At 39.6% G+C, this 17,901-nt stretch overlaps 2 protein-coding genes across 5 annotated transcripts in view; one reads left to right on the top strand and one right to left on the bottom strand.

Annotated features, from left to right (window-relative positions):
• DOCK1 (dedicator of cytokinesis 1) overlaps positions 1-17,901 on the top strand; it is a 346,150-nt gene that overhangs the window by 140,907 nt on the left and 187,342 nt on the right. The window lies entirely within an intron of this gene.
• Positions 1-17,901, bottom strand: part of INSYN2A (inhibitory synaptic factor 2A) — a 58,945-nt gene that overhangs the window by 21,727 nt on the left and 19,317 nt on the right. Inside the window, exons 3-4 of one of the 2 annotated variants that reach the window (XM_053388900.1) lie at positions 13,559-14,759; positions 4,974-5,066 (exon numbers count right to left, since the gene is read on the bottom strand). In XM_053388900.1, coding sequence (XP_053244875.1) covers positions 4,974-5,066; positions 13,559-14,759 — 1,294 coding nt within the window. The remainder of the gene's footprint in view (positions 1-4,973; positions 5,067-13,558; positions 14,760-17,901) is intronic. The other variant, XM_053388901.1, reaches the window with a different exon arrangement.

The following is a 17,901-nucleotide window of genomic DNA, read 5'->3' as shown; positions in this document are numbered from 1 at the left end:
GAATAGTCTTCCATGACTCCTTGAAGGACTGCCTACAATATACTGGGATAAAAGTGACTGGCCATCCACAGATATAGTCTATATTTGCTAGTGGGTTAAAACACAACAGTGGACTAGGTGAGCAGATAAACAGGTGGAATGGATGCTTAAATCTTCAGATAAGCATTTTCTCTCTCTCAAATATAAAAATCCATTGGGACAGATGTCTTTGTGAGAGATTGTCTGACTGGTCTGCTCTACTTTCCTTCTTTCAAGTTGATTCTTTGGGTCATTCAGAAGATTCAGGAACAGCAGGTGGAGGTAATGCTAGGCTCACTCCACTCACCAAGTAGATCATGGTTCCTGGGTGTAACCAAGCTGTCAACATGAACCATGAAGTCTTCTCTTTTCTATATGCCTGCAACCAAGAGAATGCACTATCCCAGAGATCAAGACTCATAAAATAGGTAGCTGAACTCCAACTTTTATAAGCCTCAGCCAGCAAAGCTAGTAGTTGAGACAATGGAAGTTGTTGTCCAACAGCATAGCTCAGTCGGTTAGAGCGTGGTGCTGATAACAGTAAGGTCACAGTTTTGATCCCCACATGGGACAGCTGCATATTCCTGCAAGGCAAGGGGTTGGACTAGATCAGTGCTTCCCAAACGTGGTTCTCCAGCTGCTTTTGGAGTTGCACAAATTTGTATATCTATGAGCCTGAAGAAATGGAAAGAATCTCTCTTGCCTGCTCAACTCTATCACCACTAAGAACAGATGTGTTTTTTCAAGAATGAATTGAAAGTACAGCAGTTAAACATCTAAATACCAGTAAGTATTTGGTCTCACACTGTAGCAACAACAACCCAGTATAACTGCTAAAGGGCCATTCTCAAATTATTCTCCACCTTCCTGGATTGTTCTGAGGCAGAAAAGCTGAATAGGCCAAAAGTTCACACTTACTCTTCTTTCTTCCCTTCTACTCACTGGAGAAAACTGAACAACTAAACCAGGAGCTCCTGTTTCTTTTACTTGATACCCAGATTGGAGGCAAGGTGGCAGTTTTGAGTGTAGAGTATCATCTGAGTTTATAAGATTAACCCACTACTAATTCAGTTTTCATACCTCCCTACAGTGAGAGCCATGAAAGTGGGGAAGGAGTCCACTCATGTTCACTTCCCAACTGAAAGCCCATGGGATGAAGAGCAGCTAACATGTAGAATGATACTCAAGTGAAGTTCAACCGAATGAATAAAATCACTGACAATGTATACCAAAAGTTGTTGGTGGTAGAAACAAATAAATATACTTTCGACAATTCTCCTCCAGAATATATATATATTTTCTTAATTAAGGGCAATTGACATGAGATAGTTAAATAATTGAAGACTGCTCTGCTCTTAACTCCTTTGTTGACCCTGTGTAAGTTATATAGTAGTAGTAGTAGTAGTAGTAGTAGTAGTAGTAGTAATAATAATAATAATAATAATAATAATAATAATTTATTTATATGCTGCCTATCTGACTGGGTTGCACAGCCATTCTGAGCGGCTTCCAGCAAATTACTTCAAAACACACATTCAAAGCCTGTTTTTAGAAAGTCTACACAAGCTTTTGGTTGCTTCCTGTGAGCCATAATTAAATGATTGCATTGGTAATTTTCAGTAAAAAAGAGCAAAAAATTCTTTCTTAAGTGATAATCTCTTTGAAAGTCTCATAATTAAAGCTCCTCTTACTCGTGTGTGGTTGAAGGTCAAACTGACCCATTTTGTAATATCTTTCTTAACTAATACGAATTCATCAGAGTAGATAACTCAGAAGTTATAATGCTAAAGAACAACAATGATGACTTCTGGAAATAAAATCTATGCAGACTTCATAGGTCCCCTTAAATCATCTCAATTTTCATACAGCTGTTCTCTATCTAACTCACCGTATTTTTCGCCCCATAGGACACACTTTTCCCCCTCCCACGGCTTGCGGAGAGTTGCCTGTTCTGGGGGCTGGGGTTGGGGGAAGCTCGGGCTTCCCCCGCCCCAGCCCCGCACCTGGGGGGGAAATAAAAAAAAATTCCTTTATTCCCCCCCCAAAAAAAACTGGTGCGCCTTATGGGACGGTGCGTCCTATAGGGCGAAAAATACGGTACATAATTCTTGTTTTGTGCTGTAATCAGATTTTTTTAAAGATGTCTGTTAGGTATAAGCTGTTAAAGCAGAAGAGAGTTGGAAGTCTAAACAGTAGAAAGCCACCCATACAAATTTTATTTTCTACATTGGTATCCTGTCTTTCAGCAAAGAGTTCAGGACTTCATTGCAGTCTCACAATAAACTGAAGAGAGAGAGAAACTTTACCTAGGTCCCCCACTTAACATCGCTGACTAGGTCTTTGAGACTGGTTTACCCACAGAGAAACTATAACCTCTTCATGTAGCATGGCTACAAGCCTGATTTAATATCCATTACGGGGAAGCTGTGCCATCCAGATAACAGAAAACTAGGGTTAATTTGGATACCACATTTTATGTCTCTTCAAAGTCTTAGCTTTCCCTAACATCAAACATATAAAATGCCCTAACACACTTGTCTATTTCAACCGACAGTGACTCTCCAGCATCTTAGGCAGAAGTTTATCCTATCCCTATTGTTTGGAATGCTTTGACTGAAGATGTTAGGGAATAAACTTGAGACTTGCTGCATGTAAAATGCGTGATATACCACTGAGTCATGGGCCTCCCTTGCTTGTGCAGTCAAATGTGATGAGTGAACAGAGAAGTCATGGCTAGCTGTAATTTCTGTGATAGCAGTGACACCCTTTTTTCTTATTCAATGATATTTATAAGCCTGGCTGAGGCAATATGTTGTCATCCCATATGACTTGCATACAAAAAGATATTAAGATATGTTTTCCAGTTGGCCCTTAGTTGGTGCACAGGGCAAGAGTGGTGGGTACTGCCATCATTATACAGTTGAATATATATTAGACATCTTAACCAAATAATTCTATCCTGCATTTGTCCAGCTTTCAATTATCCTGCGGATCAATATGTTGTGCTACTTCACCATAGGAAGTATGGGAGAAGGAAAATTTCTCGCTTCTTTCTTCACTATCTGGGCCTCCTGTTGTGTTTCCTGAAATAATTTTGCCCGGGACAGACATACTAATGATTCTGTGTGTGCTTCCCTGTAGCTTAGGTTGCTTTAACCATCAAGAATGGTGTTTATTTAACTCATTCTTGAATTGTGGAAGCACCTGTGGCACACTATATTCTGGGTTAACTTTCGGGGGCAATGTATTGCAGGATAATGGTGCGTGTACGTGTTCCTGCTTTTGGTCATGTGCAGTCATGTGGATCAGTATTCCTTACCAAGCTATAAGTCTTTGAAGCTAAAAGACATCAATTACATCATTTGGATGTCGAATTCTAGCTTTTGATTTGAGGATAAAAGGAATCTCCCGTTCTCAAGTTCAAGGCAACTGCTTATAAGCATCTAAAATAATGAAGTTTTTTGGGGGGGGGGGTTGCAGATAACTATTATTTTAAAAACTGAAGTTAAGAAAATCTTAGCTGAGAGGCATTTTTGATGAGTAGATTATTATTATTTTTTAAAAAGGAGAAGGTATTTTCTTTTTGGAATGAGTGCAAAATTAGAAGAGCAACTGCTGTTGCTATTACCATGGGCAATATCACAGAAAACATTAGAAATGTTCAGACCCCTAGGACAAAAGTTTGTGATGACAGCGAAAGGGGCAGCACGATTGAAAGAACATTCAAGGAAGTGGCCACTGCAGGCAAAAGTCAGTGTAATACTAGCTTGTACAGAATTATTCTTGTCTTGACAAGGGGGAGATGTCGAAATAGATTTGCAGTATTTGCTGCAGAACAGTGAATTGTTACAGCCTCTGAGCCATTTTAGCACATCTGCATTCAAGAAAGTATCTATCAAAAGTGCACCCTCAGAATTATGGCCAGGCTAATTTGGACAAAATAAACGTAAACTTCAGTATTTTAGATTATACTCTTGTTGATCTAACCATAAAGGCATATGAAAGCAACACTAAATGCAAAGATAAAAATGACTTGGTCTAGATTAATTCAGTTATTTACTGTTGGGGTAGAATACTCATAAATGGTTACATAATTTTTTTGTAGCTGTCATAAAAATTCCAGTTTTAGTTGTATGAATATGCATTAAAGTGATTTATTTTTGCTCTTGGACTTCTTAGTCCAATATTTGGTATATTCCCCCCCCCCAAATGAATTGGGTTAATACACTGCCTGGAATTGTGGGAGTGTATTTAAAAATAACTTATGTGGATTTAGCTTGTATGAATTTGTTTTGCCTTTCATCATACCTGGCATGCCTACTGCACATAGCATTTTCTGCTTGTTGATAATTGAGTCCTCCCTGCCATTTCCAGGAAGGCATTTGGGTGTTTTGTAAGAGGTTTTATGTGCATGTATACAGGGCATCCAGGACTATGTTACATAATATGGTTTACATAAACAGGTTGACCCATGATTGCTAATTCTCTTAGAGCAACACAGAGGAACTAGTCAACTAGAGAACTAGAAGCTTCTACATCTGCTTTGCACAAGCATGCAATGCCGACATTTTATGCCAATGTGAAAAGCTGTGTTCAGGTCTCATTGTGGTATGACTTGGGGCAGAGGGGGCATGTTCGGTAGAGGGGGAAAGAGGTATAATGTACCATAGTGGAATTTGGGAACTCAGTGTGGAATTTTCCAGGGTATTCTGGCTAGATGATGCCCAAGTATGCTGCTGAACTTGGTGCAGAATTTGGCAGTGTAAGAACTTCCTATGAGGATTGTATTAATATTTCTATTCTGTTTGTTTGTTTAAAGCCATCCTTAAATTACTGGATCAATGATAAAGTCATAGATTCCACCCCTCCCCTTATTGTTCCTATATCTGAACTAGGTTAATATAATTTATAATTGATTTATAACAGTCCAGTCGCACTAATAGTAGAAGACTTACTTTAATGGATCAAGTCTCAACAAATGAGAAGAAGCTTTCATTACATAGTCAAGGTCCGATTTCGACAAAAGGTTTTTCCCCATGGAACAATATCTGTGAAAGAATACATGTGAAAAAATTATGTAGGGAATTGGATTCAAAATCCATGTGGATTTTGCAAAAGGGGGGGCGGGAATTGGACAGGAGTGAGCAGCAATGTAATTTTGCAAACCCACAGATTTTCACAGATATTTCGCCGAACATTTCTTTTCTGCAGTGGAGAAACACTACTTTGGACAAAAAGGGCTAAGAGCTGATAGCTTAATTATTATAGTTATCAGCTGTTCCTGTAGGAAATGTAGCGTTTGCAGAGGAAAGTGCAATGAAAAATCATAAGGAAGTCAATGCATGCTGCCTGAGCAGTTGAGAGAATGTCCCTCTCCTGAGTCTATCTGCAGGATAGTTTAAAATCACAATGTCCCACTTCCTAGTAGAAAGGAAATGCCCTCAACATAACACTGCACTGCAGGCAAGCCAGAAGTAATATTAAGTCAAGGATCAGCCCTAAGTCTAGAGCTAGCTCCAATTTGGGGGTTAACTACTTCAATTTCACATAATTAGCTTCAAATTTTGAGGATTAGCTTTAATTCTTGTCTGTTGCAAAAAACTGACCACTTTGTTGGCTGTGCATTAGAACTAGGATCATTACTATTCAAATGGATGTGAATGCTGTGCGCACATGATCTGGGTTTTATCAGGAGTTTTCCCACCAATAAGCCACTTTTTCATTGGATATAGTCTGGGCACAGCAAACTCAGTCTTGACAGTGCTAGATGTTCACTTTGAAATGGGGAACTCAGCTCTTCAGAAGCTGAAGAGTAGGCTGCAGTTTCATCCTCAAGACTTATTACCCTTATTACCCTGGAGAACTGCTTCCAGTCAGTATAGACAGTACTGAACTAGATGAACCCAATGGTATGACTTGGTGTAAGGCAACTTCCCATGCTCTCTCTCATAGTGGTTCTAGTTGTGATTATGCATCCCCCCCCCAATTCAGGAAGAGAATTTTGTTGCATGCATATGTGATAAAGTCAACTAATTCTTTGAATGCTTGTCCTTCTGTAGCCAACATGGCACCACACATGAATGGGCCGGAGGAGCCCTAACACTCCCTCCTCTAACTCAGTGATGCCTGAGTAACTTTAGGGTGTGTGGAATACTCTCTTGCAGGGAGAGAGGGATTCTGGAAGAAGGCACTGCTGATTGACTGGAAGCAGTCCACACAGCAACCTTTTTTTTTGCAGGTTCTATCTGTGCATCCTTTTTAACTGTCTTGCTCACAGAAGGCTTGTACTGCTACATACTGAGAGAATAAACCCGGTATTGCTTATTTGGTCATTTATCCAAAGGTGAAAGGGAGATTAGTTAAGATGTCCTAAATATTCAATGTGTCTGTAAACTTCATTCAGCCTCCGATTTAATAAATTGGAGATTGATTTGATTTTAGAGTCTTGATGACATAAAGAATAGTCTGCTAAATAATAATTTTATGGCATCTTCCTGCATGAGTCACATAGTAGGCATAGTCAGGAAAGTTTGCTTAATTTTTAGATTAATGCATTGGAAAGCATTTTGTGTGATCTAAATAAACAGTTGATGTTATTAAATAATGAAATTGACTTCCCCCTCCCGTACATTTTTTTCTGTGATTGGTGAGTAGTATAATGGAAATTATTGCTTTCTTCACTGTGTAGAAAACTGTGATTACAGATTATTTGATTTTTTACATGCTAATCAATTTATTATAATATTTGAGTCTTATATTTTTACGGCTGCATGTAAAGGCAGTTTGGGAATACAGACAACATTTTTTTTTGGTAACAATCCATATATCCTGGTTCCTTTTGCATTTGCATTTTCTAATGTTCACATCCCCCCCCCCAAGACAGACTGTGTTGAGTACGAGTCATAAGCAACTTATTGTGCTCTCTGTAATCAGAATTATTTCCACAAATCCCAGTTTTAGTTTTCTTTAAAAAATACATAGGCATTCAAATAGACTTGGAGTGAAAGAGACATATGAATGTGTTCTGAATAATCCAAGGCTAGGGAAAAAATTATTCCAGCTGCATAGTCTGTGCATACAAACTGGAAAGAGAAAGAAAAGCCCCCTCTGCTTGCTGCTGTAACAACTGCTTGCTCTCGCTCTCTCCTCGTTTTTTCTGCAAAATAATTTTCAGTACAGCAGGTTGTTACTATTTCATCAGTCCTCAAACTGGGAGCATATAACTGACTTTCAGAAAGGTGAGCAGGGATATCTGAAGAATGATTTCCTGTATTCCTAGCCTGCTGATATAGCTGTTATAAGTATAGACACAATCAGCATCATACAAGGCCTCCAGTGGATTTGTGAAAAGAAGTCTGCTAAGCACTAAGATCTCCCAGTCTCATTAAAGCACTTATGAACTGGAACTGAGAAAGGATCAATTACTGCGTCTGCTGTGCTTGGTTGTTTTAACAATAACTAACAAAAACATTTGTTAATACTTGGTTTGTATGCTAAGTATCAATTCAAGGCTTGTAAAATGGAAAGTTCTAAATTTTGGCAGCTTTTCTTAATACGTAGGTTGCTTATGGGTTATCCATTAAATTCAGTTCATACACCAATTAAAACTGTGCTATTACTGTGCTGACATCACTGGTTAGCGCAGGCTGCTAAAGGTGCTGTTGGTAGCCAGAAGGGGCCTTTGTGTAAGCACAGTGTGGTAGAACTTGCACCAGACAAAATGAGCCTTGAGGTGGACAATGGGAATCATGAGTGGTCACTGATAGCCAGTGAGGCATGGAGGTTGGGGTGTTGGACCAGGACCTGTGAGATCAGGGTTCAAATCCCCACTAGGCCATGAAGGTCACTGGACAGTCACTGCCTCTCAGCCTAACCTCCCTAACAGGGTGGTTGTGGAGATTAAATGAAGAGGGGAGAATGATGTAGGCCACCCCAAGCTCCTTGGAGAAAAAGCTGGAATATAAATGCAATAGCATAGAAACCAAGCAGGTTGGTAAAGGAGAGTTGATCCTCCTTTGGGAAAAGAAGTTTTCATGAATAAATCTGAAAATGGCTGCTCTGATTTGTGTTTATTGGTGGAATGCTGCATTTGTTAGAATCTAGAGCTCAGTTGTTTAAAATCTTGCTCCTATGGTATAATCTTTCTAGTTTTTCCTATATAGGAAAAGGCTTCCACCTTAGACGTTATCTGCAAAAATAACTGTATTGATGTAAAAATATCTTCAAATAGTCCAATATTACTTAACAATGACATACTTTCTCTTCAAGGATCCAAACTGAGTAACTACCTGTACATAATAAAATAAACTACAGATGTAAATATATCTACTTTGTGAGATAATTAGAATAATTCCTAACATATTTACTGCTACACTTAAGGGGTCTTTGAAATAGGATTTCAAGAACCCCTTATTGTAGCATGTACATAATCTTTATGGATTTCATAAAAGAAGGCAATCTTAAATTTAAAAAGTAGAAAATCCCACTTGGTTTAGAAAAGTGGTAAATAACTTGTGGCCTTCAAGATGTTGTTGAACTCAAACTCCCCTGAATTCCCAATGGTAAGGGATGTTAGGTTTTGTTGTCCTGCAGAATCAGAAAGGCCACAGATTGGCCACCCCTGATTTGGAGTCCTTTGTATTTCTAATATTACTAAAGCCAAGTGCTGTGTGGTGTGTTGAACTAGGACATGCAAGACCAGAGTTCAGATCCCCCCAGTCAGTCATGAAATTCACTGGGTGGCCTCAGGCCAGTCCCTGTCTCTTAACCTAACCTTCCTCACAGGGTTGCTGTGAGCATAAACTGCCCCGAGTTCACTGGAAGAAAGGTGTGCCATAAATGAAACAAACAAACAAACAAACAAACAAACAAACAAACAAAATACATTTTCTATTAAAGTTGTTAATGTCAATGAAAAACCTCACAATAACATTGGCCAGCATGATCTTCTCTGTAATACATAGATCTATTTACTCGATATACAAACAGTTGTGTGTTCTACTATAGTATTTTAATCACCAGAGGTCTATGCGTTTTGGCTGACCTTGGTAGCCAACCTAAACTTGTGCTTGGTATGACCCACAAAAGGGAGTGGGTCATTTATTAATAAAGAATATTTATAGACCACCTACTCACATAAAATGTCAATGTGGCATACAGCAGGTACAATAAAACATGCCATTAAAATAATCATAAAAATGGCTGAGTCGTTTGGAAATGTTTAAACAACTGAATAGGCCTGCCAGCATTAAAAAATCTTCAAGAGGCTCCTGAAAATTAACAGGGGCAGTGCTTGCTGAATCTCTGCTGGAAAAGTATTCCACAGCATGGAGCATGTAAAACTAAATGCCTGACTTCTACTTGGGGGACAACTAAAAGCCACTTTTCTGGATGATCTCTGTGATCAAGCAGGGATATAAGAGCTCTGGCAGTCCTTAAGGTATCCTTGGTCATTTACCTTTTATCATTTGCCTTACTTGCATAGGTATTAAATAGTACTGGGAACAAAATAGTGTCCTGTGGAACCTCATAGGCCATGTGCTGTTGCATGTGTGGGCAAGGAGAACTCCTTCAACTCTCTGGACACAGATAGGAATGGAAACTCTACAATACTGAACATTTGATCAAGGAGGATGGTCAGTGGTGTTGAAAGCTGCTGAGAGATCGAGTAAAAGGGACAGGGTTTCACTCTAGGGTGAAACTTAGCATATTCTTCCCTATGATTTTTTTTAATATATATATAAATAATTTAAATATTTCTTAACTGTGCAGAACATGCACAGAACAAGTAAATATAATTTGATAAAAGACTAACAAAAAAACCCCTAAAAGCTAAACACAGACTAGGACTTCAAGTGCTATCTAAAACAGGAAGTTCTTCACCTGATACCAACCCCCTCCCTCTTACAATGTTGGCACAAGTTAAGCCTCCCTAGCATGGACATTGCAAACTGGGGTGCCACCACAGAAAAGGCCTTCTCATTTAAGTACAGTATCTGGGAAATGTGTACAATTTAGTTCATAATAGAATTTTCATTTTTTAAAACCCATATGAACTGAGGAAAGTACTCTTTTACTGAACAGTGTGGCATGTTCCGGAGCACGTGAAGAATCTTGCTTTACTGAAGGAAGTTAGATTGGATCAAGCAGTTTTGGGGGAAGGCAGGAAGAGCTTAGTATAGTCTCCTCAAAGAGAACATCAGTAATGTCAAAGAGAGCTTGCACCACTGTCACTTATCTTCCCCTCCAATGTACTGTTGATGTGAAATATTCAGCATGGTCTATGTCATGCATTCAGTTCACAAATACCAATGCTTCAGTTTTACACGGTCACTGGCTCCAGAACTCTTGCCACATGTTGAAAAGGGTTCTGTGAAGATTTGTTTCAAACTACTGGAATATATGATTAAATTACAATATACAAAGCTTATTCATTGGCTGGTTATGATCTTCTGTTGATGAGCTGCCCCAGTTACACAGTAGCTTGCAAGGCACTGAGGTTGTAGGCCTTTTTCATTAATATTGTAGGCCTTAAAAACCCCCACACTCAGGCATTTTAATCTGCTGCTGATATCACTGTGTCCTATGGTTATATTGGGGCTGCATTGTTAACTCTTGTATTGTTGTGACCCACCCCAGAATAATTTTGACGAAGGGCAATATATACAATTGTTCGACCAGTCAGTAAGATTTTGCACCTGAGGGTAGAAGGAGTTTTAATCTCAAGTGCATGAGAAGTTGTGGAGAAGACAGACAGCTTCACTTATCCATGCTTTAGACTGAGTTCCTAGTGGGCACACTTACTTTAAAATAAATGAATCCAGGGTAAAGGTAAAGGTAAAGGGACCCCTGACCATTAGGTCTAGTCGCGGACAACTCTGGGGTTGCGGTGCTCATCTCGCTTTATTGACCGAGGGAGCTGGCGTACAGCTTCCACGTCATGTGGCTAGCATGACTATGCCGCTTCTGGTGAATCAGAGCAGCGCACGGAAACGCCATTTACCTTTCTGCTTATCTACTTGTACTTCGTGCTTTTGAACTGCTAGGTTGGCCGGAGCAGGGACTGAGCAATAGGAGCTCACCCCGTTGTGGGGATTTGAACCGCCGACTTTCTGATCTGCAACCCCTAGGCTCTGTGGTTTAACCCACAGCGCCACCTGTCCTTTAAAATAAATGAATCCAGATTAGACTACTGCAATTATCTCTACTGGACTACAACAACTCTTGTGTCCTGAAAAACAGCTTGGAAATGTAACTTGGGCCAGAATGCATTGGCTGTAGACCTGCGAAGCATCTGAAAAGGCTGCTATTCTATTCTGGTTATTTATGTATTTCTGGTTTCAATTTAAAGTGTTGGTTTCAGAGTTGAAAGCCCTAAAAGGTCTTAGACTTGGTTATCTGTAGAACACTGCTCCCATATAGATCTGCCTGAGCTTTGCGGTCAGCCTTGAAGGCTCTACTTCCTGGGCCATCAGCTTGGTTGTAAAACAGGGCTTTCTTGGTAGTGGTGTTTTAAAAAGGTTTGATAGTGAGGGAAACATCACACTTGATTGTTGCACTTAGAGGAAATTTTTGCTGCTTTTGTAGTTAGTTGCTTTGCATTTCTATAAGCAGAAGAGCAGGGAATAATAATAATAATAATAATAATGATGATGATGGTGATGATGATGATGGTGATGGAACCTATTTAAACTAAGCTCTCTAATGAAGTCAGATAGTGTTGGAATTTGCATGGTGATAGCTTTAAGCTTTCGCAGAATACTTCAGGCAGGCAGAATAAGAACTGTGAGATAGCTATCTATCTGAAGCAGAGCTCTGTGATCTTGAAAACTTGTGCACTGATAAATCATCCACTGATAACCAGTTAAATCAAAGGGATCAAAGCATCACCAAGTAGATGGTTTTCTGACTGACTTGAAAATATGCTGATCATTAGACTATATGTAAGAGAAATGCATTCCGTTATTTGAAAGCTGAGGTTTTGAATGAAATAAACTGGCACAGATTTCTGAGTTAGTTTAGGATTTGTATAGGAATAGATGCAAAAACCTCAAAAGGGTAGTAGTTATTTTACACAAGTCTACTCAAAAGTAAATCCTATTGAATTCAGTAAGTGAATACAGAATTGCAGCCTCAGTACTTTAAAAACTCTCTGTTCTTAATAATACGAAGGGAAAATATATTTAGACTGTTCACAAGCAGCAGAACTTGGATAGAATTTTCCTATTGTAGAAAGGTAGTAAGATACTGTGCTGAGAAACCTAATACCACCAGTGAAAGGAATGAATTACTGTATATAATCACAAAGGATGTGCAACAACAAAAAGTTCACATTTAAGCAGCTAAAAAGCAGGAAATGAGTCTTGCTGTATTGAAAATTGTGTAACCTGACCCAACCACTGGGGATATGGTAGGTTATACATTTAAATCAACTCTGTAAAGCTGATAGTCCAAGCACCTTTGGGGTGGGGGGTGGGGTAAAATGTTAACAACTTTATTCCAGGGAACAACCTGCTTCCATTTTAATAAGGGTGTGTACACTAGTCAGCTGCTTACTTAGGGTGAGAGTAGCACCAGGAGCTTTGCACAGAACATAGTGGTACTTTCAATGTAAAGAGTCAAAGGGGGAATGTTTACTGGAGTGGGGGAAGCAAGAGCTACGTAAAACAGTTAGAAAGCATGGAGGTGTTTGAAGCATGCAATCATTAATTTGAAAAGTATATGCGTGTTAGAATGCAGTCGCTGAATTAACCAGCAAATGAAGACAATGTATCTTTAAAGGGGTGAAGGAGGGGGATGCATATGAGATGCCAAAAGCACAAAAGTTGCAATTATCAGATAAAGACTTAATTAGCTGAGCCTGAGTAAATAGCTATGCTGGTACAAATAACACTGAGTAACACTTTTATAGGAAATTGTAGAGCAAAAGAAGGACCGCATGCGTTCATGTTTAAAATACTCTCTGCATTCCCTTTCTGTCAAATGACGCTGCTGTATATTTTGGATTGTTTGAGTATTCCTGTTAGCCTCCCAGAGCAATCTGTTTTTAAAGAACTAAGCAAAGATTTCTTAACTTTACTATTTTTTAATGACTTTTTGATTTGAGACCAATATGTAAAGGGATTATATTTTAATTTCAATATTCTTTTGAATCGGTTGTGTTGATATCAAAAGTATGTTTATCTTAGGAGCACAGTTGTACTCAAAAATCCTAATTTATTATATGTGCATTAGAATCAAAATGAAATAGATTGAAGGTCATTTGCAGCATTAGTATGTTAGTGTCAAGCTAGACACTGAATTATGTATTGCAGGTATGGTGAATCGAGTATAATTATCTCGTGAAAATACTCCAAATACAGCAATATGATGCAAATGCAGTTGAATGTACTCTTACAGCAGTTCTAACACATTCAAAGTAAAAAATTAAGGGCACATAAACATATAAATGGAACTGTAAATTGCTTAGTAGAATTCATTTTAACTATTTTAACAAATGGTGTGATCATGCATATTAAGGAAGGTTCCAAAAACAGCTTACCCTTCTCTATGAGCTTCTCCTTTTTCCAGCTCCTGAATAACACCCAACAAGACCTTTATGGTTTCCTGACTTGAGCTGATCAAGTTCTCCATCATCTGTAGCTGTGCTTTCAAGTCTACCACTTCTGTGTGAGGCACAATTTGTTGGCATCCTTCACTCACAGCAACTGCTGTCTGACAAGGCTGTTTTCCTTCCATAGGTGAAACATGTATCTGAAGGGTCTGTTCATTACATTCGGTTGATTGGCACTGTGCCTGCGTCGAACAGGCCTGAGCTGCACTTACGGCTTGTGATTGCAGACCATTAAGATGCACTGTTCTTTTTTTGTCCTCCTCGGTCGGGCACAGAGACCAGTCATTCCCTGCTGCAGATTTTTGCAGGTCCGTCAGTGAGATGTGAGAACTGGATGCAGGCAAGTAGACAGAAGCTACTTCTGTCTTGAACACTTTTCCATGGGTGGGTGGATTAGCCTCCTCGTTCCCCAACGGCCCACTGTGGTGTTTTGCTTTGTCATGCAGCTGGTAATCAGGCTCTTCTAAAACAGAAGCTGCTGAATTTTGAAGAGAAGGAGGTTCTTTAGTACAGCTGTGCAAATCAGTGCTTCTACATGTCTCCGAACAGTTGTCACTAGAAGGCTGCTCTATTGCATTCATGCGTTCATTAGTATGTGAAATAAACTCAGCTGTCACAAATCCAGTGACTTTCTTGCTACACTGAGCAGCCTCCCCTGAGATTTTGCTGTCTTTATCTTTAACATCTATTAGGAATCCATTGTTTTGACTTGGAAAAGTGTCAACAGAAGCTATGCTTTTGATGATACTCCCCTTTTTCCGGTCCAAGGGGAATGTCTGGTAACACTTTTTGAGTTCAGGCGAAGTCTGAACTCCTGTACTTTTAGTAACGTTAGGGATTGATCTCCGAGCAGGCACTGTCATATATTTCCGGTAAGCTGCTCTGTAAGAGATGGGCTTTGCTTCCTTTTTGTCACTCTGCTGTAATGTAGAGAGTTGTTTATCTCTCTGCTCGTTTTGGGCGTCACATATGTCTTTGAATCTCACCTGCAGGGCTTTGTTTCTTTTCTTGATCTGCCGGTTGGGATCCAGTGCGTATTTCATCTCTAAGGCAAGGGATGTAGCTGGATCAACTTCACTTTCAGAGGCTGTAAGCAAGCACTTGCTGGGTTCCTTACTCTCCATGGTTCCTGTATTCAGAAACAGTTTTTAGGAAGAATTTTATTGCACTAAGTATGTAGGTGTTTAATCAAAACATCTGAAACTTTGAAGGAAAAAGAGTAAGTTTAGGGTCTCCTATTGGTTGGTTGGGAATCTCCACATGTACATATATTGTTGTTCTTTATGTTGTTTTAGTTTTCTGGTAAAAAATGGATAGTATACAACTCAGCTTTACACAGAGTAAAGGTAAAGGGACCCCTGACCATTAGGTCCAGTCATGGCCGACTCTGGGGTTGCGGCGCTCATCTCGCTTTATTGGCCAAGGGAGCCGGCGTACAGCTTCCGGGTCATGTGGCCAGCATGACTAAGCCGCTTCTGGCGAACCAGAGCAGCGCACGGAAATGCCGTTTTCCTTCCCGCCGGAGCGGTACCTATTTATCTACTTGCACTTTGACGTGCTTTCAAACTGCTAGGTTGGCAGGAGCTGGGACCGAGCAACAGGAGCTCACCCCATTGTGGGGATTCAAACTCCCAACCTTCTGATCGGCAAGCCCTAGGCTCTGTGGTTTAACCCACAGTGCCACCCACGACCCTTTACACAGAGTAGACCCATTTAAATTAATGAACATGACTATGTTAGGTCCATTAATTTCAGTGAAGTAAAACTTAGCTGAATACCACCCAGCGTTAATCTCATGGGTAATGTCGGGGGGGGGGGGAATCAGTTTAGGTGAGTTCTGATTGAGCAATGTGGCCTTAATGATGATGTGAGGGGCGTGGGAACCACTTCAGGGTGTCCAAAGCTTTTTACATAATCTTAGGTTCCCATGCAACTCTTCTGTAATGCCAGTATTAATGCCTCCATCGTGTGTACCAGTATGGCATATTGGAAAGAACAGTTGTTCCAGCCTAGATGCCTCTAGATGTTTTGGGCTACAACCCATCAGCCTCAGCCAGCGTGGCCAATACTGAAGGACAATGGGAGCTGTAATCCAAAATATAGCAAGGTTGCAGGTTTGAGCTGCGTATGGGACAGCTTCCTATTCCTGCATTGCAGTGGGTTAGACTAGATCCATGGTTCCCAACATGGGGAGCAATTTCATTTTTAAGGGGGGGCAATTTGGAAACTTGTGTAGACCAAGTTAATGGCCTTTTAGGCTTCCTCCACGTGAATAGGAGTTCACTTTCTGAATAATAAGAATTATATGACACGGGGGGGGGGATCAGGATTTTAGAGATGCTTAGGTGGGGCATGGCCAAAAAAAGGTTGGGGACCACTGGACCAGATGATCCTCAGGGTCTCTTCCAACTCTACGTTTCTGTGATTCTACCTTCACAGAAACAAGTGAGGAAAGACTTGAGATACTTCGTTGGATTTGGAATATTATTCAAATTCCTGTTCAGCTTGTTAAATGATCTTGGATCAGTCATTGGCTCTTACAAGGTTGGGAGGATGAAAGTGTGTGAATATTGGGGGGCAGGTGGTGCTGGAGAGAACCATGTGTGCAAGAAGGGGATCTGTGTCTGCTATATCACGTTCTAATTTGTTGGAAGCCACCCAGAGTGGCTGGGGTAACCTAGTCAGATGGGTGGCATATAAATAATAAATTATTATTAATTTTCCATGATGATTAAAAGGATTGGTCAGTCCCTACTCATACATATGTCAGTGAGAGTATTGGAGCCTGGGGCCAGTGCACTGAAGCAGCTGTATACAGTTAACTTTGCATTCTTCTGTAAGGTGGGAATAACAATTTCCCCCTTTTGGAATAGTTCCAAATATGAACTGCAAGATGGATGATAAATAATGTCCCTTTGTCTAAAGCTTTTTAAATGGGGATATTTTATTCTGCAGAGTGATTGTCAATAAACAATGGTGAGTTAAGGTGCTTTTTCGGTCCTTAGAGGTCCTTCATTTATTAGATTTGAAATTGAGTTGGCTATACTGAATTTTTGATAATTTCATTATTAACATTTGAAAAGATAAACACTTTAAAAACAAAAACAAAGTCTAGGTGTTATAGTGTGGGCACAGATGTGCATGTGTGACCAGTCATTTTACAGTGAGAATGGAGCTAAGTGGGGTTTGGTTGTGTGATGCATCATATTGACAGGATACTGATTTTAGGGGATACACTGCTATGCTTGAGCAGTCATCAAGATTTTTTTTTTTAAAAAAATTGTTTCCTTGTAAGCAAATCCAGTGTTTCTGAAAGTATGCATCTTGTTAATTCCTTTCATGGCAATGGAAACATCAAAATTTATTTGGTTTTAAATACCGAACAATTAGTGTTCCATGGTGAAAATACTGTTTTGCGCTATGCATTCCATGTTTTTCATTTAAAATGTCATTTAAACAAGGAAATTTTTATAAATAGCAAAATACAGAACCTTGTGTTGCATATTTAATATTCATATTGTGTTCAATTATTAAGAGTAGCTAAGATGATGCAGGTGGCTGCTCTGTTCTGTTCAGGGAATACTCAGAGGGTCACACCTTAGTTTATTATGCTGCCTCACAGCTGTTTTATACACATGGTGAAGTTTATTTGATTGCTGAAGTAAGAAAATAAAAGCTGATTTCAGAGGAACCGTGCCAAATTGTATGAGGAGAGAATTCGGCCATGTTTGATTCCTTATCCATTTTTATAAATTTTTTTGTGGGTTTTACAGTGAGGAAAAACTGTAGCTGGAAATCAAACAAAAAAACCCCCCCTAACTAGCTGACAAATCACAAAAAACTAACACTTGTTTTACTGTAGAGTACATTTTCAAAATAAAATAATATATACACAATTCAGGTGGAATAACAGCTGCTGGTGCTTGTTTGCCTTTTCTTTCACTTCGCTAAGGAATAAGGCATTGCAGATAAACATGGCCTAGGCTTAAAACAAAAATCTTAGCCAAGACAGTCCAAATCTTAGCAGGAAGCAATCCCTTCAGTGTGGAAGGATCTGGCTGGCTACATAAATGGGTGGTGGGAAGGAGTGAAAGCCCTTTATATATCATGCCCCCCCAAAAAAAATGGGATAGCTCCCTTGGCCACCTTGCCTGCTGCTTTAGGTCAAGTAGTAGCATAAAAAGGCACATAAGAAAACAAGCTGATCTACGTATGAAGCAAGAATGGTGGACAGGCTAAATTACTAGTTGGATGGGAAAGGGAAATGAGTG

The sequence above is a fragment of the Podarcis raffonei genome, chromosome 5 (assembly GCF_027172205.1).
Source record: "Podarcis raffonei isolate rPodRaf1 chromosome 5, rPodRaf1.pri, whole genome shotgun sequence".
In the NCBI taxonomy this organism is placed as follows: Eukaryota; Metazoa; Chordata; class Lepidosauria; order Squamata; family Lacertidae; genus Podarcis; species Podarcis raffonei.
The sequence above is the reverse complement of the archived record's forward strand: the minus strand, read 5'-3'. Positions and strand labels throughout refer to the sequence as shown.